Source organism: Falco biarmicus, chromosome 5, assembly GCF_023638135.1.
Source record: "Falco biarmicus isolate bFalBia1 chromosome 5, bFalBia1.pri, whole genome shotgun sequence".
NCBI lineage: Eukaryota > Metazoa > Chordata > Aves > Falconiformes > Falconidae > Falco > Falco biarmicus.
Window position 1 is genome coordinate 77,438,991 of NC_079292.1, and position 26,057 is coordinate 77,465,047.

Below are 26,057 nucleotides of genomic sequence, written 5' to 3' on the forward strand. Positions count from 1 at the left end.
AGATGATCACTGAAAAGCTGCATGTATCTTCCCTCACTGAAGCATTGCAGCCTGACTTTTAGTAACCTGAAAAGTTTTCTTCCTCCTCCTAAGGCTATTTCAAAAAAACACTCACAACACCCTGGGCCTGGGCCTTCCAAAGCATCTTAAAAGTGTGGATGGCCACTTACAAGTAAAACTGAAAGTGAGCTGGACTCGCTAATTTGCCAGACATCTATGAAACCCTCGAGTCACCAGCAGGGTGTCTGAAGCAGATGAAACTCATCTGGCTGATTGTTGCCAAATTTTCCTGCAGGATAATGTGTGGCAACCATTAAACATGTAATACACCTGAAGGCAAATTAATTTGCATGATTCACAAAAAAAACCCAACTTGGTTTTGTTACGTATGCAGTTTGAGCTGCCTGGATTTTTTTTCATGACCTCAAGGAATCTCAATGCCAAACTGAATAGGGGTATCAATGTAATGAACTCTAGACTTCTTGTTCTTAAGACAATGCACATTTTCACATATTTTCAGCTAAGCAAATAGCTTTAATTGCATTCCTGTCATACAGGAAGATGACTTGAGATATTTTGGCACAGAGAAGCCAAGAGGAACTATTGCTAAAGGCAAGATAGTATATTTTACCCCTGCCTCTTTAAGGTCTGGGGCAGGCATGTTTCTTTGGAAAGGAGATTATTGCTATGTTTAATTTAAGGGCATAGATACTTTAAGTAGGTTTCATCTCACCTAACTTTAGCCATCAAAATTATTAGATGCCTTCATTTCCAGAGAGTCACCTCGGGCTCCTTTATGTTAACAGAGAGCAACAAGAACCTGTGCAGATTTACTCTCCTCCTGGGACAGGCGTCAAGCTGGGTGAGTGATGCTGCTGTGACTCCCTTTGTCTTTACTGGCTCCAAAATAACTGCTAACCAGTTCAGGTGCAGGTGCCTCAAAGTCCCATGCCTGACTTAGAAAATGAGTAGTCCCCACTGCCCCTGAAAGCTGCACTGTAAAAATGTGTAAGGATAGGATGGATTTGTGTTACCATCATGTTCAGTCTCATACGGCCACATGCAAATACACAATCTTCTATCCAGCTTTGTGGTATTTACAATCTAGCACCACTAAGTGGAAGTTGTTCTGTAGTCTCCACGTTCTGGTTAGAAACCTTCCTTCCTCATGTTTACTCATGACCAGATTTAATTTGTGTGTTTAGGACCTACAACACACTAAAAGATTTTGATGGAAAAAGCAAGTATTTCCTCAAGTACAGCTATCTACCTCTGGAAAGAAAAGCAGCTGCTTACCTACACGTGCATGTGCAGTCCCAAAGATTATTCTCTCCCCCACCCCACCGCCCCCACCCCCAAACTTCCATGGGCTGAGGGCAGGAAAGCCCTGAGGCTTGTGACTGTAGCACCTCAAGAGATGCTGCATGCTCCTGTCGACAGGGTAATAGATGGGCACTCTGGAGTAAGGCTTGATACTATTTTTTTTTTTTTTTTTTTTGCACAGTGAAATCTCTTGGTACTGCTTTAAAAGCTTTTAAAATAAAGTCTGTGAACCTTTGAATATTTCTACATCAATGGTAAGGACTGAATTGAATTATCTGAATGTCTCTGATTTCAGCTCATCCCAACTTCCCAAAAGCTGATGGGCTTTCAAAATCTGTCCCCACGAAGTGGCTTTGACATACCTACGATCCTCAAGTATTCTTCACATTTGCTGAGCTCTTACATAGCAGTGTCAACGCATACATCCAAGATCCAAGGCAGCACAATGAAAAGTACAAGAGGCTTTACAACAGTGTGCCCTTCTATGTAAAATTCAGGTACGTGATATGAGAAAAAGGCCTCCTTTCATGCTGGCTGACAATTTGAATTTAACAGAACCACTACAGATTGAAAGCCACGTTTGAAAAGCAAGCAGTAAAACTTGCCATGTGATTTTTGATGTAGCTGGCTATGACACTGCTATTCCCTGCTTAAGCGATCTCCTAATGCACCCGAAAACTTTACTAGGGATATTTTAAAAACAAAACCAGCAAAACTTCAGTATAACAGTAGAGCCTCATTCAGAAAGAAAAGCAGTTCCAGAGCATATTCTTTTATTAAGTCTAGTAACTTTTTTGGTCATAATATCTTTGCCATACAGTGGTATCATTTATTTAAAAATTAAGGACGTAATTTAAAAGGATGTTTATGCAAGCTATGCTCAGTGTCCAGTATGTGCACTCATGTGCACGATCAATTCTAAGTGTAACAGGTCTTTGCAACTTATAGCTGAGGTTAAACACAGCTTCATTATTCAGCATGGTGCATGTGGTTTGTACCTTGACTTTAACTGAGCTGTACAGAAAAGTTAGTAAGTGAAAGAGAAAAGTGGCCATATGTAAGGAACTGTGCAAGTATTATTATAGTGATATAAGTGCACACACACATGTTTATGTATAGATGCGTATATGTGTATTATTTATCTGGCCCACAGATAAATAATCATAAAACCAGTGCATTATCATTACACATCTTATATATAACTGTAGCTTCATTTCTTTGTAAAGTTCAAGAATGAACTACTGAGCTAAACGAAAGTAGGCCAACCTACATCAGTCAATATCCGGCTCCTTTTATTATCTCTTTTTGTCCTAGTGCTCTTTGCCACCCTGGCACCAGCAAGATTCAATCTATTAAAATTGCTGCCTAGCATGTCCTCAAGTCCAATAAAGGATAAAAAACTGGCTGATAAAAAAAATGGAAATTGACTGTTGAAACATGCTGAAAAGGGGGAAAGGGGCTACACAAAAATTAGATTTGGGTGTTTTGGTACCATTTGCAGAGCTTCAATGGGCTGACTTTTTTGAAGGCCCATGGAAATCAATAAAACTGAAAGCCACCAAAATTTCAGGGGATTTATGTTAGAAACAGGAGAAGAAATTTTTCTAGATTCCATTTGAAAGAAGGAGGCAAGCTGGTTTCCAAAGGAGATCAGATTAAAATAGTGCTTGAACTGGATCCCAGCTGGATCACCCACAATTCCTAAAAACACTATGAAATACTCCACGGTCTTCGTCCCTCTGGTATCATGGTGGGTGCTACAGGGGCAGAGGGGGCAGAGCAGTGGCCCTGAAGAGGAAGGTGGCCAGTTCCTGTGCTCATATCCAACAGCCGCCCGGCAGCAAGGTAAGCGGTGACCCCTCTGGACACCGGAATTGCTCCTCAGTCCCCACCTAGCCTCTGCATTTTGTTTGAGTTAAGAAGTTACTCCCAGCTCTTTCTCCTGTTCCCATTTTTCTCTCCTGTGCATTAAAAAACTTCCATAACTGCTGCTTCCTCTAGAAGAGGTGCAACAAGATGCGTGTGCTGCTTCCCTTAGCCTCGCCAGAGGCTGAACCTGCTCCAGCTGCAGAATGGTCTATTTAAGAGGGAGGAATCTGTTTCTGCACTTGAATTTGATCCCCAAACCTGTGGTTTAGCCCAGAGCTGTATATTTACTTCCAGTTAAATCAGCTTTTTTATTTACCTTCATACAATACAGGAAATTATTTCATTTCTGGAAATAAAATCCATACTAATGGCATATGGAAAAAAAATGTAGTGCTTGAAGTCGTTATTTCTTTTACCAAAGAGCCTCATTTTCTACTTTCACTTTTTAGTATTAAGAGCACTAGACTTCTGAGTCAGAGCTTAAGAAAAAATATGTAATTGCTACAAGAGCCAGATTTCAATGTAGGATGAAACAGTCATTGTGTTTCCTGTAACTGTTCTTTCTGTGCATGGCTTTTTTTCCCCTCAGCTGCACTTGTGTGGCTTTTCTAGCAGTATAAAATCTAAAACTATATTTTTAAAAAAATAAATTTCTGCAGACACCTCAAATAAGATCATGGAACCGCTTTTTAACATTAAGAAAATTATCAACAATTAAAAAAACAGGAGTAAAGCTCTTGCAAATTAATCTGGCACTGTTTGGCTTCCTGTTGTAGATCCAGGGAATGTTTCTTTGCACATAACCATCCAAGCAACAAATAATTTTTAACTTTGTTTATTTGCAGTTAGGAGCAGAGGGTAACACCTGCAATGCCATCAATGGAAACAGCACCGCATCCTGGAAGACATGTTATAAAGACAATTTTATGCAGAAATCTCTCTTCCTCCTAACGTCTCTGCCTTTCCCATGTAAAAAGCCATAGGAGAAGCTGAGGTGTGTTGAGATGTGGAAAGAAAAGAGGCCAAGGACCCTGGACAATTTTAGCAGAACCCAAGAGGTAAGAAAAGTTTCTCTTTTGAAGTTACCTGAACTGTATTGCCAGCTTTACAAAGAAACATGTTTTGATGCCAGGGGCAGAATTCTGACTGGTTTATTATTTTTAAACTGTCTCACAGCTGCATCTAGATATTGGTCTGCCAGGGCGTAAAGCATCATTTGGCTGCAACAGGATCTTTGTGCATGGATCAATGACAGTGTATGACCCCTGCTGAGCAGCATTCTTGAGTCGCAGAGAAAGAAAAACAGTGCTTGCTTTGTGTCATTGGGCTGAGGTATTCTACTTGGTATGGCTTGGTTTGAATGATAATTTATGAAGCATGGAAATTTTTGAACAGTTATGACTGCCAGCTGGTGGGTTATTCTCTGTTTCTTCTATGTTATTCATCATTATTTACTCACTTGTTTGGATGTGTGTGCACGTTTTGTGTTGTGGATCTATTGTATACTCATTTTTTCATGACAGACATTTATGCTTCTTGCAGTTGCCCAGTGATGACTGCGGTTTTCAGGTGTGCACCTTAATATTAGATGAGAGGCAGAAAGACTGTAGTAATTCAGGATGAATAATTCAACAGCTATCACATGCACTGCACTGTAACAGAGAAACCTGCTGTGCTGTGTCAATGTTCTTCTGACCACTATAATCTTACAGCATCCAAACAAAGAACTGGAAGCCAGTCACTTACACACAAAAATGATCTTCACCTCTTCAGCTCCGCTACCACCACTGGCTTTCTGTGCCCACAGAATGTGAGAGACGAAGATTTGGCTGGTGGTTCCGAGATGAGCCTTTGCCCGGAGATTTCCATTCTTTGGTGTGATTATGCAGTCACCGCACAGTCCCGCTGGCATCAGCAGCTATTATGCACCAGCTGCATAACCAGGCATTTCTGGGAAGAGGTGGGGAGGAAGAAGGCCACGTTTGTCCCCTGTGTTCCCTAATGGTAGAAGATGAAACAATTGGACAAAGCATTGTGTGATTTTTGATGTGCAGCTGTTGGCCTGTGTTTTCTGACTGCTCTGTAAATCTGATGAGAATGTGATGCTAGGAAAATGGAATGCTTCGGTCATAACAACCCCGTGCAACACTGCTACAGGCTTGGGGATGAGTGGCTGCAAAGCTGTCTGGCAGAAAAGAACCTGGGGGTGCCCACCAACAGCCAGCTGAACATGAGCTAGCTGTGTGCCCAGGTGGCCAAGAAGGCCAAACAGCATCCTGGCTTGTATCTGGAACAGCATGGCCAGCAGGAAAAGGGGAGTGATCTCCCCCCTGTACTAGGCACTGGTGAGGCTGCACCTCAAATCCTGTGTTCAGTTCTGGGTCCCTCGCTGCAAGACACTGAGATGCTGGAGCGTGTCCAGAGACGGGCAGTGAAGTTGGTGAAGGGTCTGGAGAAAAAGTCCTATGAGGAGCGGCTGAGTGAACAGGGGCTGTTTAATCTGGAGAAAAGGAGACTCAGGGGAGACCTTATTGCTCTCTACAACTACCTGAAAGGAGGTTGTAGCAAGGTGGGTGTCAGTCCCTTATATCCCAAGTAACAAGTGATAGGACGAAGGGAAGTGGCCTCAAGTTGTACCAGAGGAGGTTTAGATTGGGTATTAGGAAAAATTTCTTCACTGAATGGGGTGTCAGACATTGGAACAGGCTGCCTAGGGAAGTGGTTGAGTCACCATCCCTGGAAGTATTTAAAAGACGTGTAGATGTGGCACTCAGGGACATGGTTTAGTGGTGGACTTGACAGTGTTGTTTGCAGTTGGACTCAAATGATCTTATGGGCTTTTTCCAACCTAAATGGTTCTATGTTTCTGTAAAAATGGATGTTGGTGTCAGTCTTCTGGGAACACAGCCTCACACATTCCCCAGATAAATCAGATTTTAAAGAGCCATTCTCCTTTGGGTCCTCAGTTTGGCCTCCTGTGCAGACCTGGCTTCCCATCCAGTGACTTGCTTATATTCCACAAGGCCCCTTGCCAGTTCTAAAATCACAAGTAACAGGTATTTTGCTGCATCTCAAAACATTTCTTTGGTGAATTGCCAACTTTGAAAAGAAATGCACACTTAGGTGAGATGAATCCCAATGTCAGACTACAGCTAGTTAGATGTTAGTGACTTGTATAAGCTCATCTTCCAGCATAATGTCAAAAAAATCAATGAAAAGAAGCTTCCAAGTGATTCAATCCATCCTAAGAGAGGTGGGATGAATAGACCCCTGGAAATTCCTCTCAGTGCGCTAATGAGGATGCCTAAATAACTAAATAACAGATGCTCGACTGGATGGCTAAATTGACTGAGGTTAATCCTGCTCTTCATTGCCAGTCAGGATTTGTATAAATTGATATTCCAGGTATTGGATCTTTTTCTGTCTGTTTGCTACAGTCTTCTATTATTTGAAATCTCCTTGCCATGAGGAATTTACAGACTGGAATCAAACTGTCTTATAATGTTCTTTCACCTTTGAGCTTCTTAAACTTCTTGCAGTTTGACAGACTTTTCCAAAAGTCAGATAAGCTCCACAGCTCTTTCTGAATGCTTTCCCATCTGCCATTGCGATTTTTTCTGCTACAGGCCCTAGTGATGGTGATGTAGAGAAACAGTCCCACCACTGCTAGTGAGATAGCAGCTCCCTACTTCTCCTTTTCATATACTCAAGAATTTCGTTAGCTTGCTTAGCCGTCATACTCTACAGGAATCTGATGGTGCATAGTTACCCATTGTATTATTTCAAATGGTTCCAAGATACTCTGTATCAGCAATGCCTGCAACAGAACAGTAGAAAGTAAGTTGTGCCATTACCTGAGCCTTATGTCTGTGTTCCTACTACATAAAATGTGCAATCTTCGTGTTGTGAAGCACGAACCCTGTTGTCCAGGTAGGTGAGCTAAGTTTTAGACATCAAAGCAAAGCATGGTATAATCAGTCTTTAAGAGCTATATTACAGCCTGTTGCATATTTCATCTTTGTAATGCATTGGCAAATTTTTATGGAACTATGGGAGAGTATGTAGAAACTAGGTGCTGTGCCAAAAGTCTGTGGATCCTTTAATTACCTCTTCATCATCTCTTAGACAGTCTACTAGAACCTTGCCAAAGCCCTAGATTACATGCTGCACTGTGTGAGCAAATCTACTCATGTGCATCTGCATGGTCTCCTCATAAAATGTCACATAAGGTACAAAACCCAACTAGAAGACTCAGTGTTTGCATATGTTCGTCTCTAGATCAGGTTGAACCTCAAACTGTCACAGCCCAAACCTGCAGACTTCAACATGCCTCCACAGTCCCAGGATTACTGCTTGGAATCCCAGAATTCCCAGAGTCCTCTGGAAACCGCAATGTCAAACAGGGGGCAGAGGGCAATTTCTTGTTCTCACAGTATTACAAAATCTACACAATTTTACAGAAGTTACAATAATGGAAGAATTGTCAAATACTTTCGGTGTGGCCCTCAGTAACCAGATAAGCTTATCTGCCTCATCTGTCAAATGGAAGTAACAAAACTTGACTAGCTCACCTAAGTGCTGTGTGGATAAATATACCACAACCTATTAAGTACTCATTTACTTCTATAGGAGCAGTGCTAACTCCAGCTATACCCAGTGGTCATGAGAACTGCCTTTAAGAAAGATAGGGAAATGCCAGCCAATCCCCCAGCTAATTTTTACTAACTCTGTTTTTTAAACATTGTAGACCATGTTTGCACTAATCTAAATAGAATAAATGAAAAAAAAAAAAAATGAGCAAGAGATTGCCCTCACAAGTGATATTTATTAATGTAACAAACACTGGAAGACTTAAAGCGGTGTGTATTACTCATGTCACTACCCTAATGCTTAACAAGTTCTTTTTTGTTGTCTCATTTGTCTCTAACTCCTTCAAAACCTGTCCCTTACAGCCAGCATCATCTTGTGGACTTTCTAAAAGTATGGTTGTCGGACTGCTTCAGGTAAGTTTACTTTTGCTTTATGTATTCTCAGGGAAAAGACAGTAAGAGTGAACCTGAGCAATAGTAGGGAAATGCTGAACCAAGATTATCTTTTTTTCCAATAGCATCACTATTAGGTTGTATTTTTAACACATCCACAAGCATGCATCCATATTTTTGTCTTCTTTTAGTTGTTCATGCATAGTGTTTTTTTTTTATTTGGACACTATTTTTATTGTGACCTCTGAGAGGCTTCATCGAATAGTCAAAAAAAAAAAGTAAACTCCCAGCTCCTCATGTAATTTTCTTTAAATGGAAATTAAGCAGGTGCTTAGTTGATTTCAGTTGTTAATTTCAGTGGCATAAGAGAATTTTGGGAGGTTTTTGGTGATAGGAAAGAGTGAACTCGAGCTTGCTTTCCAATCACAGTTTCTTTAGAACTTTCTAGATGAAACTGCCGGAGATCAGCTGTTGGAATAAGAAGGATGAAAAGTGCTGAGTTTACCAGCTCCCTGTGACTCATCACTTTTCAGAGATGAGAAGTTGGGAATGCAATAGAAAATAGCTTGACTCCCTCGTCTGCGTGACTGATTAAAATCTGTATCACTAATCTACGCAGAATATAGTTAATGACTGTTTAATTAATTTACTGTAATCTTTGATGAAGCTCACTGCAATTACTTTTCCACAGGCTGCTACATGATAGTAATGATTTTCAACAGAAAGAAGGCAGCCTGTGTAGCATGTGTCAGCTCTCAGAGACGGAACATTCTAATGATGGCAAGGAACTGCCCTAATACAGAATTCAGCTCAGCAATATGATTAGCTAATTAATACACACAATTCCTGTAACAGGAAGGTTCCTTTGTGCATAAACTACTCAACCATGTACTAGAGCACCAATCCTTCAGAAACAAAAATCGTAGCTGGACCTTGTTCCCTTTTAGATTTGAGCACAACAGCCATTGTTCCACCAGGTGATCTGCTGTGCAAACACATCAAATACTTTTAAGACTTACTGTAAATGGTTATGTCTCCACAATTGTTCCACTTCTGAGATTCTTTGGAGCCTAAGTAAAGGTTACCAATACATACAAACACCAGGATTCGTTTACCCTATCAGGAAGCGAAGTGAGGTAGCTTATTTCACATAGAACCACTTTTTACAGTTATTTTTACCCTCCTGCATCTTATGATGGGCACCCAGTTTCCTCCATTTATTCCTTTGATGCTGCTCTGTGGAGGTTACACAGTGTTGTGCCGATTAAACTCATTTCTCTGATGTTTAATGTGTCTCACTTGCTCTGTTTCGAGATCATGTTATCATCTGACATGGGACTAACATTAGCAACATTTTTAATTGTGTTCCGGTGACATTTGTCATATTGCTGACATTTAATGTCTTAAACTGGTTTTGTCTCTTTAGCATTTCCAAGAAATTTTTTACAGTGGATTTAAAAGTCTATTCAGAGGCATGTTTTTTCTGCAGTGAATAGGTTTTCTCCACAGTTCTGGTTGTAGATATTCATGTATATGTATCTATGACTGTGTTGATCATGTAACTTCTTCAAAACCTTTTAAGTGCTTGAAAATTGTTTGCTGATTGACATCAGCATCCTCTCATAAATTAATGAACAGTAAAATGACTCTAATGTTTCTCACATTTCAATGCTTTTTGATCTATTTTGCTTTTGAGAGTTAAACAGCCATATATGTGATATCTTCCTAATGATGAACAAACTGACTGTGCCTAATTGCTGGCCTTTTCTTGAACTATGCAGTAAAACATCATTATAAAACTAAGGTCATACAAACATGTTTTATCACTTTTCTGATGAAATGCCTAATTGCTTCCTGTGGTTTTCTTTGTCATGATCTCATCAGCAAACAGTGACAATGGAAGTAATGATGTGGTAGATCCTTGACCTCAGATGTCACTGGAAATAACTGTCTGACATTGTTACTGTTTATGGTCATGCGTTCAGCATTATCACACACGCTTTTGATGATTTCATTCCTGTCTGGTATTCCATAGTATGTCATTGTTTTTTGTAGAAATTTTAGCATACTCTAAAAGATCTCCTGCAACCCCATAAAAGGATTATTTATTGCATATGGCTTTTTATTTAATAATAATTCTGAGAATAATAAATAAGTCTGTACATGATTTTCAGCTTTACTACCTGCTTGTTCCTCCTTGAGTTAGGGACTTATCTGTTTCTTGCCATCTAAAATACTTGTTGGGAGCTGATTTTCCAAGACACTGAAAACAATGGGATTTTACTTCAGGGAATTATTTTTTTTTTTCCCCTGTCATTCTCACTTCTGTTAAAAGTATCAAGTGTACATAGATAGTTGTTCTGCAGATGGTTTCAATAGTTCTCTGGGGCATAGCCTACTGTTCTGACCATCATTTTCTTTCCTTTTTTCTCTCCTTTTTTTTTAAAAAAGTGCTTTCTTTCAGTACAGAACTCTGAGTTACGCTAAATCTCCTACTTAAAAATCCTGTTGCAACTTTGCAGAAACACAGGAAGGCTTGCCTGTTTAGATCATGAACTCTCACTCCTTAACACCTCCCCTTCTATTTCTTCTACCACTTGCAATATCTTTGGCTGATTCTGTTTATTCTCCCTGTCATTTGCTTGTCCATCCGCCTTATTTAGTCTCTGGAAAACTAAAAGCAATTAGTTGAATTTTATCAATGTAACAAGACTTTTCATCCATACCAGTTAAAGCTTAATACAGCTGAGACTGCATAATTCAGTACGAGGTATGGGAGCTAGTCACTGCTTCATGCCTTTGCTACCTTAGATGCAGGTACTCTTAAAAGCATGTCAGAGACAACTAGGCTGATTTTCAGTTACATCTGTATTTACAGATCTAACTCAGGAGTGATTGTGAGCACCTGACTTACCTTTCTAAATGCAAATGTGAAAGTGAAATCAGGCAGCCTGGACCCCTTTGACATGCTATTGAGAGAAATAGCCAGACTGCACGAATGCAGGTGGGTATGAAGCTCGGCTGTACTTGCAAAGTGGCTGGGGCTGATTTAAAGTTTCTGTGTGATACCTCAGAATCTGAGTGAGGAGCTTTAGAATAACCTTGCTATTTTATTTTTCAGCGCATATATAGAATATGGAAAATGTACATGTGGTATTACAATTACTATTGAGCACCTGGCACCTGAAAGGATGTAAGGGGTAGGAGTTTTGTAACTACTGAAAAACTGCAGAGTATTTTAAAATTAAGTGGTTTCTATTGTAACAGAGAAGATGGAATTGGTTGGTAAAACTTGAGATATCACGCTCATCCTGTGTGTGATGCTATAGTGTTGTGACATTATGTAGTACAACTGTAGGCTTAATTGGAGTCTTCTGATTCAACATGATTTTTACGCTACTATCTGCTACTTCAGTAGTGTTATTTCAGATTTGTTACAATGTAGATGAGGCAACAATCTTGCCACAAAAAATTCTACTCAAAATATATGAGAAAATTTCAACATGGAACATGTTGAGAACTGGTTTCCAGTATTTTTACTAGCTTTCATTTCTCAGTGTGCAGAGTTAATTTGTCAATAGTCTTCAGATAACCTTTTAACTACTCGCTTTTGTATGAATTGCTATTTTCTGCCACTTCATTGCCACATTTAAGTTAAATCACTGCAGTCCATTTAAAAGAAAGCCTTTCCTGAAGCTGATGAATGTGACAGTCCCTATTTGATGGAAAGGCTGAGAAACAGCTAAAATAAGGAATATCAATCAGCCCATATCCAATGAATCTGCAGTTAACAAGGATGTAGAGAAATAAATGTTGTAATATGAGGTCTATAATTTACAGAGCAAACAGAAAAGGAGAAAGTGGCATGAAATGAACAATATGTATTACATATGTATTGACAAAAGATGCAGTGTCTCTCAATATACACAAAGATTGCCTATAGTCAGACTGAGGTGGAAACCTTGCATATTGGCTTAACTTCACATGCTAATAGTGCATTCCTAAATATAAGGAAGAAAGCAAGTACTCAGTAACTTACGTATCATAAATTATTTAAATGCAAATGATAAAAATCAAAATTACATCTCCCCCTTTATTTGCATAAATATAGTACTGAGGCAAGTAAGACTTGGAGCACTGCAGATTTTGAGATGTTTGGTTGCAAGCCCACTGCCTATTAGTGCTGTTAAGTCTCCTGCCCTGATATCTAACAGGATGCCAGGTGGGTGAAGGGACGTGCAGCGCAAAACAAGTTTTAGCATCTGGCTCTTCTAGGAGCAGAAAGTGATTTCCTTAGCTGTGCTTTTGTTTTTAAGCAATTTCTGTTTTTACGGTGATGCAGTTCCTAGCAAATAGACAAGAATATTTAGAAGAAAATATATTCAACAATATTGTTATTCTAACCCAATATATTTTGAAGGGAATGGAGGCACACATATAATGGTAGATGCTGCCTGACATACCTAACATCTGTTACCAGAATTCTCTGGATGATTTTAATTCCCAGGCAGTTCTTTCATAAAAGCATTATATGAGTATCCAATTTTATTTCTTTCCATCTTTAAAAAAAACCTATAGGTGTTCTGGTTTGCCATATTTAGTCAGAGTATAATATAAAAGTCTAGGTGGAAGCTGTAAACAAAAACTATGCTTTGCCCTTTGATGCAAAATTTTGCATCTTTAAAATAGTACCATCATATTCCTCTTTAATGTAGCGATTTTGCAAATGTAAATTTGAGGTCTTTCTTATTTTCAAAACACTTTACCTAAAGTAAAAGGAGGCAGATTTTGTTCACTTTGTTACTATAAATATCTTGTAATCAAGAGCAGACTGCATAAAACCCTCCCAACCACCCTAGCACCTCATGTTTTTGGCAGACTGTGTTCACACTGCCAGGTGACCCACTTCAGCGCCAATGTCCGAAGCTAGGTGTCACAGGCAAGGCCACACGTGCAACTCTTAGAAATGACTGATGCAGAGGACCTACTGCATATGGACATTTCACTCTAGGGATAGTCTGTACCCTGATTCAAAATTTGGTATCAAAGGGAATTTCACATAACCTTTTTAGCCAATAGCAAAGTATTTATTCCCTCTGCTTTTTGCACAGTTGCTGTGGGCATAGTCAGTTACCTGCTGGCTTCTAAACCCTACCAATATTTTTATAGGCTTTATATGAGTTGTCAAGTAGCAGGCGAATAGCAGCAGGCTAAAAACTATTCTACCTCTTGTCTGAAAGACAACGTGACTCGGAGGAATTCACAGCAAAAGCAGATTGCAACATCTAATGAGGGGAAGTAAAATAGACTTGTCTTTGTTTATCCCATTCCAACTGCACAAAGGAAATAAGCATGGGCTTACCCTGCTGGGCTGATACTGTTCCTGATTCTGGACAACCAGCAGGTTTCCGAAACTGTGAGTCATGTAGCATAACATATAAGATCACATACAGAGCTGACATTGCCTCTGTTGCTGTTGTGCAGAAAGGCAGGGAATAGAGAGGCAAAAGTTAAGACTTCAGGACAGTAATCCCTGTGATTTGCATCCTTGATGGAGGTGGGGAGGAGTTTAACATCACCAGACCAAGGCAGAGATCACGTTCATCTGTTCCCATCTCACATCTGGAACACAGCACAGCCACGGAGAATTTGGAGAAACCCTGCCAGGCTCTCCCGGCCCACTCTTCCTCTTATGTGATCTTCCTTGCTAGTCTGACCTTTTTTAGTGATTATTAATTAACAGTATTCCCATGGTTGTGAGACAATATTTTTCAGTAGTCAGGTTTTTGATTCCTCAACTTACAGTATTTCATTTTATCACCTCCCTGGCTTGTACTTTGTTGAGTAGAAGTAACAATGATTTGCCTGCTGCTTGTTGCTGTTTGATCTCCAGTTGTTAAAATCTTGCTCAGGCTAACCAGACTGCAGATTCTTACATGAACCAGTGAGCGTGGAAGGGTCCAGCTCATGCACCTCAGCCATGACCTGGAGGAACCACCGTGAGGCAAGCCACGACCATTTAAGCTCATTCACTCGCAGTCTGTGATGGTGTTTGGGTTGCGGAAGGTAGATCCACCAGGACCTTCAGGCCACACAGGCCTTTGGACAGCCCTCAGATGGTTTCCATACTAAAGAAGAAATCAACATTAGTTGGGCCACAAAATCCATACACTACAGGGTGAAGCAATGTTATTCTAAATTGGGCTCCATGTTTCTGAGATTAATGATTTTCCTTCCTGCCCTTGCACAACACCGCAAGCTCTCTGCAGAGAAGCCAGCAGCATGTATAATGGATTCCAGACTTCTGCAGTTATAATAATATTATGGCTATACATTGTCCTCTCTGTCTCAAGTAAATAATAAAGTGATCTGCTACAACAAAATGTTTAAACATCTTGAAGATGTTTCTACCCACTATACTTAGGACTTGCTTGATTTTTCTCTCTGACATACCTGTTTCGGTCATTGGTTTCATTGCCAATTCACAGCATTTGAAGTACAACAAGAAAGGAGATAAAATAAAAAGCACTTACGCTATTTTTTTTTTTTTAATTGAGGAAGATCCCAAACTGCTTTAGAAACTATAGGTTAACTCTGCCATCTTTCTTGGAATAGTTTCTTACACTGTCAATTCTCTGCAATAAGGATACCTGAAGTCTTTGGTATTGCTGGGGTTCTTGACATGCAAGAATCACTCTCCTATTATCATCATACAGTGTGTTCTAGAATGGGCATGCTTTTAAACTGTATTAGGATAAATGCAGTACAGGAAGCTAACAACTTCAACACTATCTGTTCTCATGAAAACTTGCAAACTGTTTTGGAAATTTTTTCTTAACAGTATTTAAGTTTTTATGCCCTGGGATACATGAATATCTGACAGGATTAAAAGATCTATTTTGTATTTTCAAAAGGCTCCCCTGTAAACAGGAACTGTTCTCATGGTATACCACCTATACATATATAAGGGTGTTTGTGGGGTGCTAAAGAGAAACGCGTACTTTCTCTAGGGAGGGAAAAGCTAGGATAAGCTTAGGTCACATTACAAATGCCAACACAAACTGAAAACTTGATTTCATAGACTGGAAACTTGCTGTTACCAAAGCATCTAAGAGGTTGGTGTCATCATCTAGAATAATGGAAATTGAGGTACAAAATACAGAAAGATATTAATAGATTAGGCAATTTTAAAACCAGCAATGGAAAATATAAATTCAGTAACCCCACTGCACTTCTTCACTGATAGCACATTTTGAGAAGACAGTACTGAGGTTGTTCATCAAATATAGACTGCAGCAGAACCGGACTCTGAAACTAAGCTTGATTTCTATATGGCAAAATTACCATAGTTTCATGTATATAACCTGCAGATTATCTAATGGAGAAATAAAGAGCCAGGCAACCTCCCCTTACTCCCCACTGTCTTAACAATTGCTGTAGTACACAAGCCTGTCATTTTCTGAGGGAGCTGTTTCCTCAAAAACCTCCTTCGCATGCTAAACACCTTGCCTGTGATCACCAGTGTCTACTACCTTTTTCTTGGTATTTTTTATGTATCCAACTCGGACTATTTATGCACTTAGTTAAGGAGCTGGGAGTTTCAAAAGTTGCAGGTTATAAGTCTGAAAATATGGCATCTCTTGTAGCGTTCTACATGCTGAAATACAATGGATAAATATGGTTTTGCTAAGGAAACATCTACCTATTTCTTCCATTGAACAATGAAAGGATTAGGGAAAAAAGAAACAATTTTATGGGAACTGAGGGGAGCACAGACAGACGGTTCACCAGGGAAGGGGTGAGGGTTACTGGAGTGACTTTATCAATGCTCATCTCCTGCAAACACAGAAAAAGGAGCATTTGGGATATGGCTCACCTGATCCTAACATACATTCCCCGTTTAATGCTTCAAAAAAAGCAAAGAAACAGAACAACAAGGTAAGAAATGGAAAATGACGAAGAATCCTTCAAGAATTTTTGAATAGTTTCATTTAATTTGTAATAGTATGGAGAATTTCCAAGTGGTATAACCAGGCTCTTACTTTTTTCATGGTTGGTTTTTTTTTTCCACGTAATCGTCATTATGTTTTTTTTTATATATACACACATGTACTAAACTAGAATATAACTGTTGTACTACAATTGTTGGTCTTAACCTGTATGGAAATTCTGACAAGATTGGGAAATCAATGTGCAAAAACGATGAAGGGATTAGAAGAAACAAAAAAAGAGGAAGAAGTGGTGGAAAGAAGAGTGCTTACAACTAAAGCACGAACAAGTCTCTTATCTTAAGCAGCACTGCTAGACTCTTCTGCTTGGGCAAGGCCTGCTAGAATGGTCCTTACGTCTGACCTGCAGCGGATACATCTAGTACCAATGTCCTCTTTCCCTGATCCCTATGTCCTTGGGTAACACTATCACTACCTTTTCTATTATGAAAAATCTTCAACCATATTTGCTCTGGATTCACACTTAAAATTAAAGGGCAAGTTATGAAATAAAAGGACTACTGCCACCATCATCCCACCTGCGACACAGTGCTACCCAAAATTTCAGACCAAGGTCAATGTTGTGGCTTTATAAGCTCTACAGCTTCAGGAACTGGTGTCACTGGATCACTTTATTTTGCCAGAACTCAACACTCAGCCTTCTAGAACACTCCCAAAACACAATGGTGACCCTGTCCCTTCTCGTCCCACTTTCCGAATCTTTATGTTTTCTTGCTGAGAAAAAAGTCCCTGCCTTTCTTGACACCTTATTCAGAGCATCGTTTTATTCAGCTCTCATCCTTTGTTTGTGTGTTCTGCCTGCTCCTGAAATATCTGTCTCCCATTTGGTCTGGGTTTACTGGGGGGCTTTCTTTTGGTTTTGTAACATTTAACTTTACAGTACCCTACTTGCATCACTCTGTCAAATGAGATCAAGCTATGCTTTTTTGGCTATACATATAAAAAAACTAACCTGGTTTTTATCCTGTTTCTGTGTCTCATGCCATAAATAGTATGGATTTCTGACATCTCGCACTGAAGTTATTTCAGTGTTGTCATTTATAGTCTTTTAAACCCAGACCAACAGATAGATGCACATAGTAATTAGTCTTTTACACCAGATTAAAATTAATTTTATAATGGTTGATGTCAAAAAAGATTTGTAGTTTACTTGTACAACAGAGTAGCAAAACTATTTAGAACTGAAAAATGGCAACACCTGTTTCTCTGAGCGCAGTATTAAAACACGACTTAGTATATACCAGAGTAAGAAATCACCCCTAAGCAGTAATTCTGTAAGACAGTTCATGATGTAAAGAATTATGTGCTCAAAATGGTGCTGTTCTGCCTGAATTTGCAGCCACTTCCAAATACAGGCGATTTTTTGCACTACAAAACAAGAGTCAAAAAATATATCACAATATGACTTAACTTACTTACCAGGCAGATGTACCCTGAAAAGACATCAGGGATGGACTTAAAGCATCTCCTTTTAAAGTATGTACTGTCTGTGATGTTTGAGGCTGTGGCTGAGTTTGAGGCTGTGTCTCTGGCTGAGGCTGCGCCTGGACTTGGCTTGGATCCTGAGCAGGGTTAATCCAGCGGCTCTGTCCCTGTGTCATCCACTTTCCCTGGATTCCCCACCGTGCCAGGTAAAATTTGCAAATATCATAGTTCATTGAAGAGTAATATAAAAGGTCCAGTATCAGCAAGATCACCACAAAAAAGCCATAGATCCACACTCCTAACAGTGCACTGTAGTTGCTGTGAAAGATAAAAAGGGAACCCAAAAGTTATCTCCTATATCAGTAATGGTCATCACATTAGTTTATCAAAGCTGTTTGTTTCATTAATTATATAAATATAATATATAGAGAGATAAACAAAAATCTTGTTCTAAAGCATGTATCCCTAAAAATTATTTATTATTTCAGTTTAAATACTGCTATATGCATGACATGGGAGGTTTTAAAAATGAAGGCCCCGTGTCTTATACGCATTTTAATTTCTCTCTCTCTCATCTGTGTATTTGTATCAGCACAGAAATCTGGTGTACAGTTAGCTTCAATGTTTTAAGTGAGACCACCAATACGCACATGGCTGATGGGTTGTGCGTCTTATTCTGCAAATTCTTACTCCCAGACAGCCACCCTATGGAAAGTGACAGGGCATTTATGACAGTGACCGTTAACCATATGAAAATACACTGTAATAATTGAGACTGAGGAGTGTCTATTGAAACACAGATTTTTGCTTCTATTGAAACTATATTATTATTATTATTATTATGCCATTGAAAACATTCACTGCTGACATGCATTATAAACCACTTGTCTTAAAAGGTGTTTAAGGTGCTTGAATTTGCTCTGAATTTAAGAATTAATTACTGCTGGATACAGAAGATACTACTAGAAGTATAGGCTTTCAAAAGCAACTGCTAAAGATCCCTTAGTTCACTGGTAATAAATTTAGAAGGGAAAAACATTGACAAGATCAATGCATTCCACAGGAAGGAAAATATATACTACATTTGTTTGTATATGTTGGTGTAGTTGTAACATGTATATATATGTAAAGGCCAAAAAAAAAGAGCTGTAAAACCATGACAGGTGACTAAAGATATTAAAAGAAAGGTGAGGGGGAAAAGAGGAAAAGGTATAAGGGGTCAAGAATTTGGAGATCAAAAAGGGGAAGAAATGCTAAAGCTCTACTGGGGATGCGGTATTATTAAAATAAAAATGATTGCCAGGTGTGAATGTAGTTTGGATTGGAAACTGCGCCAGTAGGTAGGATGAGGCCAGAACAGAGAGGAAAAGAAAGAGTTAAGAATAAGATTGTTAAGGTATACAATGAAGAAAGCTAATCTAGACCTATGAGCTAATGTGGAAGTATGCACACCAGAGACTATAAAAACAACAGCAAGCAGAGGGGATACTAGTAAAAAACGTCATTAGGAAGACTTTCTTGGAGAAAAATTATATCAAATAGGTGGGCAACCCACCCCCACATGAACCTGAACTTATATGGATAAAATTGAACACACACTCAACTATGGTCTCTTTCAGAGAAACTTTGAGGGAACTGTATTTTACCAGAACATTGAACAAAACAGAAGTGCTGTGAGAAGAAAAAAGGCTGAGAAGACATATTATAGATGTGAGCCAGAAAAGTATTTTGACATTTCAAAAAACATGTCCCAAGCCTTTTTGGATCTAAAACATTTCAAGTCTCTGCTTTGAACTTGTGCTTCCATTTAAACTTTGGTATGACTCTTTCATTTTATACTTTAAAATCAGGATTTGAAACAAGAAATCTGGTAAGAAATCAGAATTTTAATTTCTGTGTTGCTGCCCGTCAGTACTTAGTGAGACTGATTCTCCTCTCCAAGGAATGGCTTTTCCACTATGCAGACATAACATGCTTAGATTAAATGAAGTTCCACAGCAAATAACTGTAAGCAACAGGAAGAAGATCAGAGCTGTGAATGGGTCCCTTCCTGTGTAACTTTAGGATTATGCAAGTCTAAGATTAAAAAAAAAAAAAAAAAAAAAAAAATATCAATCAGTAAATTTCCAGGAGGATCGGAAGCAGACAGAATACAGTGTGCTTCTGAAAACCCTTAACTCAAGAGTCTTCACCTCCACTAAAGACTTACACATGCATGCCTAACTTCACGCAACAGTGGGTAGACCTTTGCAATGCACTAAAATCTTTGCAGTCCAGGCACTTGAAAGTGTAACAGGATCTGGTTAATCCAGGCTTCTCAGCAGTGCTACTCGACTTTCAGTGGACTTATTCCTATTGGGATAAACTCTTCTATTTCCTGCTAATATAAATAAAATGAAGTTCAGGCTGGAGAAGTCAGGAAGAAATCCACTGTAACAAATCCTGTTCTTCTTCATTACTTATGCTTATAGGATCAATTTTACAAATATGAGTTGTATTTCACAAATAGGTGAGTTGTATTTGACCCACACTAAAAATGGAAATATTAGAAAACGTTATTTTTGTTTTGGCAACAATATGAGAGGCAGGAACATTTCTTATATTTAACTCAAAAGAATTTGTTTGTATTTTAGGTATTTAGTTTCACCCATCAAAATTTCAGTTAGCAAAAATTAGAGCTATTTTGAGTGTTACGGTTTAAAGCAACAATTTATTAATTGTGCCATATGCAAGTTCTCTATCTGCACCTTCTAAACAGCATGTTTCTCATAAGTACAAAAATGAAAGGCTGCTTTATTTTAATTAACAGACAGTAGGACAATAGCACTATCAAAAGGGCCTTGTGAAAAATGACATTCAAAATTACCAAGTAGTATGTTTTGTACACAGAAGGAAATGCCATACTTTGATGTTTTCTTAAACTATTAAGATGGTAGAAAATATTAATTTTGCTGATGTCTACTAATTATAGTAAAAATTAAAACTTGCCTAAAAATTAATCAGGTATCTTAATCTTGCTTACACTGAGTAACAGTAAGGCCAGTGACACAGAAAACAACTGGGAATCAAAAAACTCCTAGGACTTGCTCTCATTTTATTGAACTGAATTATTTTATTGTAAAAAGTTTCACCTTGCAATCTGATGTTCCTTCCCTTTTGTGTAGAAGTTTTGTTTCGATTAAAAATAAAGTGTGAACAGGTTCCAAATTTACTGAGATTCACATTATGGAGCTTTGCTCCTTCACAGGGACAATCAAATACAAGAAGTTGTTTTGGTATGGTTGTATTTCCTCTCCCCTTCCCCAGCTGGAAAGCTTGCCCTGCCCTGCTAGTGCTCCTGCCTCTCCCGATCAGTCATTTTGGAGGTTTCTGTTTAGGTTCAGCACCAGGTTTAGCAATATAACACTGAAAATAGCTTCTAAAGCTACGTTGCCCAGTCCCCTGCTGCTGCTGGCAGACAGAGACAGAAGCCAAATCTGGAGTAACAGTTATAAGACAATTTCCTTTTAGCTTGTCTGTGAAACAGGGTAATTCATGGACATATTGAAAAGCTAAGTAGCTCATTATTTTAAGATATTTGGTCTTTTATGGAAATATGATGTATATATGGTATAGCCTTGATACAGAGCCCATTTGTATAACTGGAATTATTTGCTCTGACTTCATGGGAGTCTTGGATTGGGCTCTCTGAGAACAAAAAATACTTTTACCATCCATCTTATCCTATTCCATCTACAGAATCCTGCTTAGATTTCTCTAACATCCCTATACACAAATGAAAATACAACTTCTTTTATTATTATTCTTACCCATGTGATAACTTCCACCTAACTCATTAACTTTTTGAGACAGATGACAAGCATGTTAGCACCAGGCTATATTTTTTTTTAGAAGAGTTTGTTGGGTTTTATGTGCAGCACATGAACAGAAAATAACTCATTTGGGAATTCAGGCTTAAAAAACCCAACAAATCAAAACAATTGTGAGCAGAATTCTACAGCTGCAGACTTTAAATGTGGGCAGATGGCCACGGAAACTGTTTCTTTCCCTATTTTCCTTTAAACGGGGCTGTTACTTGCAGTAGTAACACTTTTTAAGCGTTGCCCCAAGGAAATGCAAGCTTACATCCTAGCAAATGCCTTGGTACTTCTAACAGCGAGGAAATCTGTGCAGTTTTTTGCATGTACACTTCGAATGTGATTTTTCCCTCCCCTTTTTTGTTTTCACTATTATCTCAAGTTCTTCACCCAATCCTGTGTTTTCCTGTAGAATCTGTTGCTGTAGTACCTACGAGAGCTCTTCCTAGCTAAATTACGTCTTTTTGCAGTAGTTGGTAGGGGAATTGATTTATATTATTATTATTTTGTTTCTTATAAAGATTACTTTCTGGGAGATATTTAAGCAAATGCCAGCTCTGCAGGGGACGTGGTACATGGAAAAAGGTAGTGTTATTCTATCTTCATGTTGCTTTTGGTGCGATATTGTAGTGTGTCATGCAAAAGCCATTCAACCCTGAGAAACTGGACTAAGAGAGAAGGAAAACCATGGATGCATTACAGACTGCCATAAACTGTTCCAGTATCAGATTAAGGACCCCTAGCATAGTATACTGCTGATAATCCACCACAACATGTATAATAGAAAATGTATTTTCTATTTCTAAGAGAGTATGAATACTAGATTCAAATGAATACTATTTTTAAGAATAGTTAAACAACTTATTAGACAAAGCTTTATGGAAAAATACTTTGGATGACAGAACTTTTCTTGTCTGTTAGACATCATTGGTATTTCTATATTTAATACTAAATGAATTGTTCACATTCAAAAATATTATAGACTGATTAATCTGCATGAGCACAAAGATAGAGTAGCCCAGTATTCTGCACTTATAAAACCACAAAAATACTTTGTTATCATAATGGAAAAAGGTAAACAAACCTGGCTATAGTTACATTGTGTTACTGTAGAGGACAAATGTGTGTTTTTAGCTATGCCATGACAAAGAAGTCTCAAGTCACTTCATTAATTTTTTCCCTCAACTGTATTATAAAACAAGAAATGTGTTTTGATGATCGCAAGAATGGCTAAGGGGAAAAATAAACCAAATAATAACATTGAAATAAACAAAAAAAATAATATTGAATCACTCTTCCCTGAAAACTATAATCCTTTTTTTCAGTTCGTTGCTATTCCCATATCCCATATGAATCTCCCCAGTCACAGTATGATAGGTTTCATCAGAATTTTTTTCAGTGGTGTGTGAAATTAGATCTAAACAAAGAGCTGACTTCGTTACTGTAAAGTGAACCCAGGCTGTATTAGAATCTAAATAAAGTTAATCATCATATATGGTAAATAAAGTCAGAGTGTATTAAGTAAGATGCTTTTTATAATTTTTTTTTTATTGTATGCATCTAGGCTTTATTTCTTTCTGCTCCTCCACAGCATTCTATAATTATCAGGAAGCTGAGTTCAGGGTGAGGAGATCTCTCTCCCTCTGTCTTACTGCATTGGTGGAGCTTTACATAGAAATGTCTGTTTTCCTGGCCCTAACTGATTTACCAGAAGTGATGTTTCCGGAAGTTACAAAAAGGCAATACCAGTTTCACTATTGCACTTCTCTAAGCTACACCTCCAGGAGCTTTTTATTTCATTTAGCATGATTTCACATACCACTGCAAAAGATTTAAAAAAGAAGGAAAAAAAAAACCAAACCCCAACACACAAACCCCCACATAGCTAATGTCCACAGAAAAGTCTGTACTGAAGACATACATGGTAAATAGTCTGCAGATGGTTCTCAACCATGACTCTTACTAACAAAGACTACAGAGAGCTCTTTCTCCTTCACAGCTGAACGAGGTGACTTTTTTCTTTTAAAGATTACTAAATGAAAACTAATGTAATACTTACACTATGTTGTATGTATTTTCATTAAATACTGTAGTTCATAAGAATACCAAATTACCTTTTTCCCATTGAGGAACTGCTCACACACAACAGCTCTATAATACGAACAGCTCTATATTTCTGTGGGTGTGTGTGCATGTCTGTGCACATGTCGAGATGTGAGTGGGCATGAAAACAGAGAATGCAGGAGGCAGAGGAATGTTCTACATCCAAGGGCATACTGTGCAATCAGACTGTACCTGTTCTGTGCATGTCTGCTTTGGAAAGTGGCTGATTTACCTGTCCATTTCAGGCTGTTGGTGAAAAACAGAAGGGCCTTCCCTTAGTAAGCTCTGCCCATGATTACACAGAGGAGCTACTAAGATATTGGAAAAAGCCTGAAATACTGGTTTTCTACTTGGCTGAACTACAATCGGCCAGTAACATCCCAAACTCTGTGATGAAGCTGCCTGTTAGGCAGACTTGGTTGCTCAGCAGTGTTTACAGTGCAGGGTTTACAGAAAAGCAAGGAAGAAATAAAGCAAATTTGCTGTCTGCAAGACAAAGAACTGGGAAAGTGTGGGGGCAATAGCCACACTAGTCCATTCTTGAGACTCTCTTTTCATCACTCTAGAATGTGAAGCAGTTTTTGGCATTGTCTGCAACTGCATGCACAGCCCTTCAGTACTGAGTCTTGTGAGGATCTCTCTTCAAGTCTGGCATCCGATTGTTGCCATGGTAGCATGGCCATCCCAGTAAACAAAGGGGGAGCAGATCCTACTTTTACCATGGAGTGTATATAGAGTATGCATTGCATAGGGGCACTGTGGCATACAGTGGTATAAACTCCACCAGGTTGCCTCAAGGCATATACCTTGGCAGCGTTGGGCAGTCCCAGGTGAGGGTGCTACCAGCTTCTAGACGGTCCAGGCTGCACAAAAGGTGGAGAAAATGGATGGTCTATAATGGGCCTGTTAGACTTGAAGTGTCTCCCTAGCATTCTGTGTGATATGTTCTCATGATGTTCCTAGATGCACTACAAGGCCAAGGCAAGGAAATTTCACCTCAAGGACATAGCCACGCATACAGTAACAAGACGGTATAGACCCACATTGATTTAAAGGTATCTTATATGGGTAGATTCTATTTTTATCTTTCTATTACACTACAAGTACGCGGTCTTCTTTTATAGTAGGTGATTGTCACCTTAACACCTGTAAAGTTAGAGTATGCAACCTCTGCATCTATGCCAGATTCCAACTTCTCCAGGCAGAGCTGTATGAGAAGAGGTTGTTAAGGAAGACGACAGTTTGCTGACTCCATGAGCTGGCTGCTGCTGGCTGCAGCTGCACACCATAAGTTAAAAGAGCAGACATCAGTATTCCAGCACCATAGCCTCCTAGCAGCCTTGCACCTGCTTCTATAGGAATGAATGATGACACATTGACTAAAGTTTGCACTTCAGAAAAAAATACTAAAATCCCTGATGTAAACAAAAATCTATAGAATGGAATTACTTTTGTCCTCAATCTGTCCTTTCCTTGCCCTGGAAGGGCTGGATACCAAAATAAAATGGCAGCTAGATCAGAATTTGACCTTGGGGGATTTGCATCAACTGAAAGTTGCCCTCTGCACCAAAAGAAATCGCAGCAGATTAGTGTGGCCAAAATATCAGATACCAAACAGAAGTCAGATGACAAGTGAAGAATTTGTTATAAACATCAGTAAAAAAGATCTACTTGCTACTTACTGATTCTTCAGGAAAATAGTTACAGACCTTTATCTTAGAGGGCAGGCCCCAGGTAACATGCAAGGAGACCACACAATGTTGGTATAAGGAAATACATTCTATCCCCAAGGTTAGTGATTACAAGACATTTATATTCAAAACATCAAAGATTCAAAATAGTGCATTTGGGTTGATATGGAAAATGTCAACTCCCTCCCTCCCTCCCCTATAAACAGCTTTGGGGTTTATTTTTACTGATACACATTTAAACATAGTTTGGATCAGATTGGGGTCAGGGGAGAGGACTTTTGTAATTTTTATATGTAACTTTATATTTGATACATTTATATGCAACTTTTACATAAATTCTCTTCTAGCAATGTTTATAGCCCATGTCAAAGCAAAGAAAGCAAAGCTAAAATATCCTTTCTTTTAGGAGTTCTAACAGCAAAAAACATTTAGTAATGTTTTCCTGTATGTGCAATTATTCTAATTGCTTCCATCATTAAGTACACCTCAGAATATGTTATTAGAGCAGGCACAGTTTGGTGAAGAGTACTTTAAAACTCATTTACTTACTTATGCATATATCCATCTGCATTGCCTGTTAAGTTCATCTGCATAACAGTCTGAAATTCTGTCTCATTGCAGCAGTATTTAAACACTGTGTTGTTATGGTGACAGCAAAAGATGTAAGATTTATTGTCAGAAAGACGGGGGCAGTGAAAACCAAAGTGGTAGCGACCTTTGTAGTCTGTATATGGCTCGCAGACCCGAAAATGTGCAGACAACACTGTAAAACAAAGAACAATATTGGCTTTGTGAGTC

The 26,057-nt window shown here is 38.7% G+C and overlaps 1 protein-coding gene and 1 long non-coding RNA gene across 8 annotated transcripts in view; one reads left to right on the forward strand and one right to left on the reverse strand.

Moving 5' to 3' along the window:
- SHISAL1 (shisa like 1) overlaps nt 1–26,057 on the reverse strand; it is an 86,842-nt gene that overhangs the window by 11,462 nt on the left and 49,323 nt on the right. For 2 of the 5 annotated variants that reach the window (XR_008822203.1, XM_056341171.1), the window contains exons 3-4: nt 25,809–26,022; nt 17,603–17,926 (exon numbers count right to left, since the gene is read on the reverse strand). Coding sequence is in view for 3 of the 5 variants with exons in the window: in XM_056341171.1 (XP_056197146.1) it covers nt 17,603–17,926; nt 25,809–26,022 (538 nt within the window). In the remaining 2 variants the exon portion in view is untranslated. Of the gene's footprint in view, nt 1–14,110; nt 14,303–16,050; nt 16,081–17,602; nt 17,927–25,808; nt 26,023–26,057 lie in introns of those variants that run through there. The other 3 variants (XR_008822202.1, XM_056341169.1, XM_056341170.1) reach the window with 3 other exon arrangements.
- LOC130150320 (uncharacterized) lies at nt 1,498–14,223 on the forward strand. 3 transcript variants are annotated; one of them, XR_008822206.1, is made up of 5 exons: nt 1,498–3,168; nt 4,038–5,761; nt 8,145–8,195; nt 11,053–11,178; nt 14,087–14,207. It is a non-coding gene; the product is annotated as an uncharacterized LOC130150320 (long non-coding RNA). The 3 variants fall into 3 exon arrangements; XR_008822204.1 differs by lacking the exon at nt 14,087–14,207 and having other exon boundaries at nt 1,502–3,168; nt 4,038–4,250; nt 4,369–5,761; XR_008822205.1 differs by lacking the exon at nt 11,053–11,178 and having other exon boundaries at nt 1,500–3,168; nt 14,087–14,223.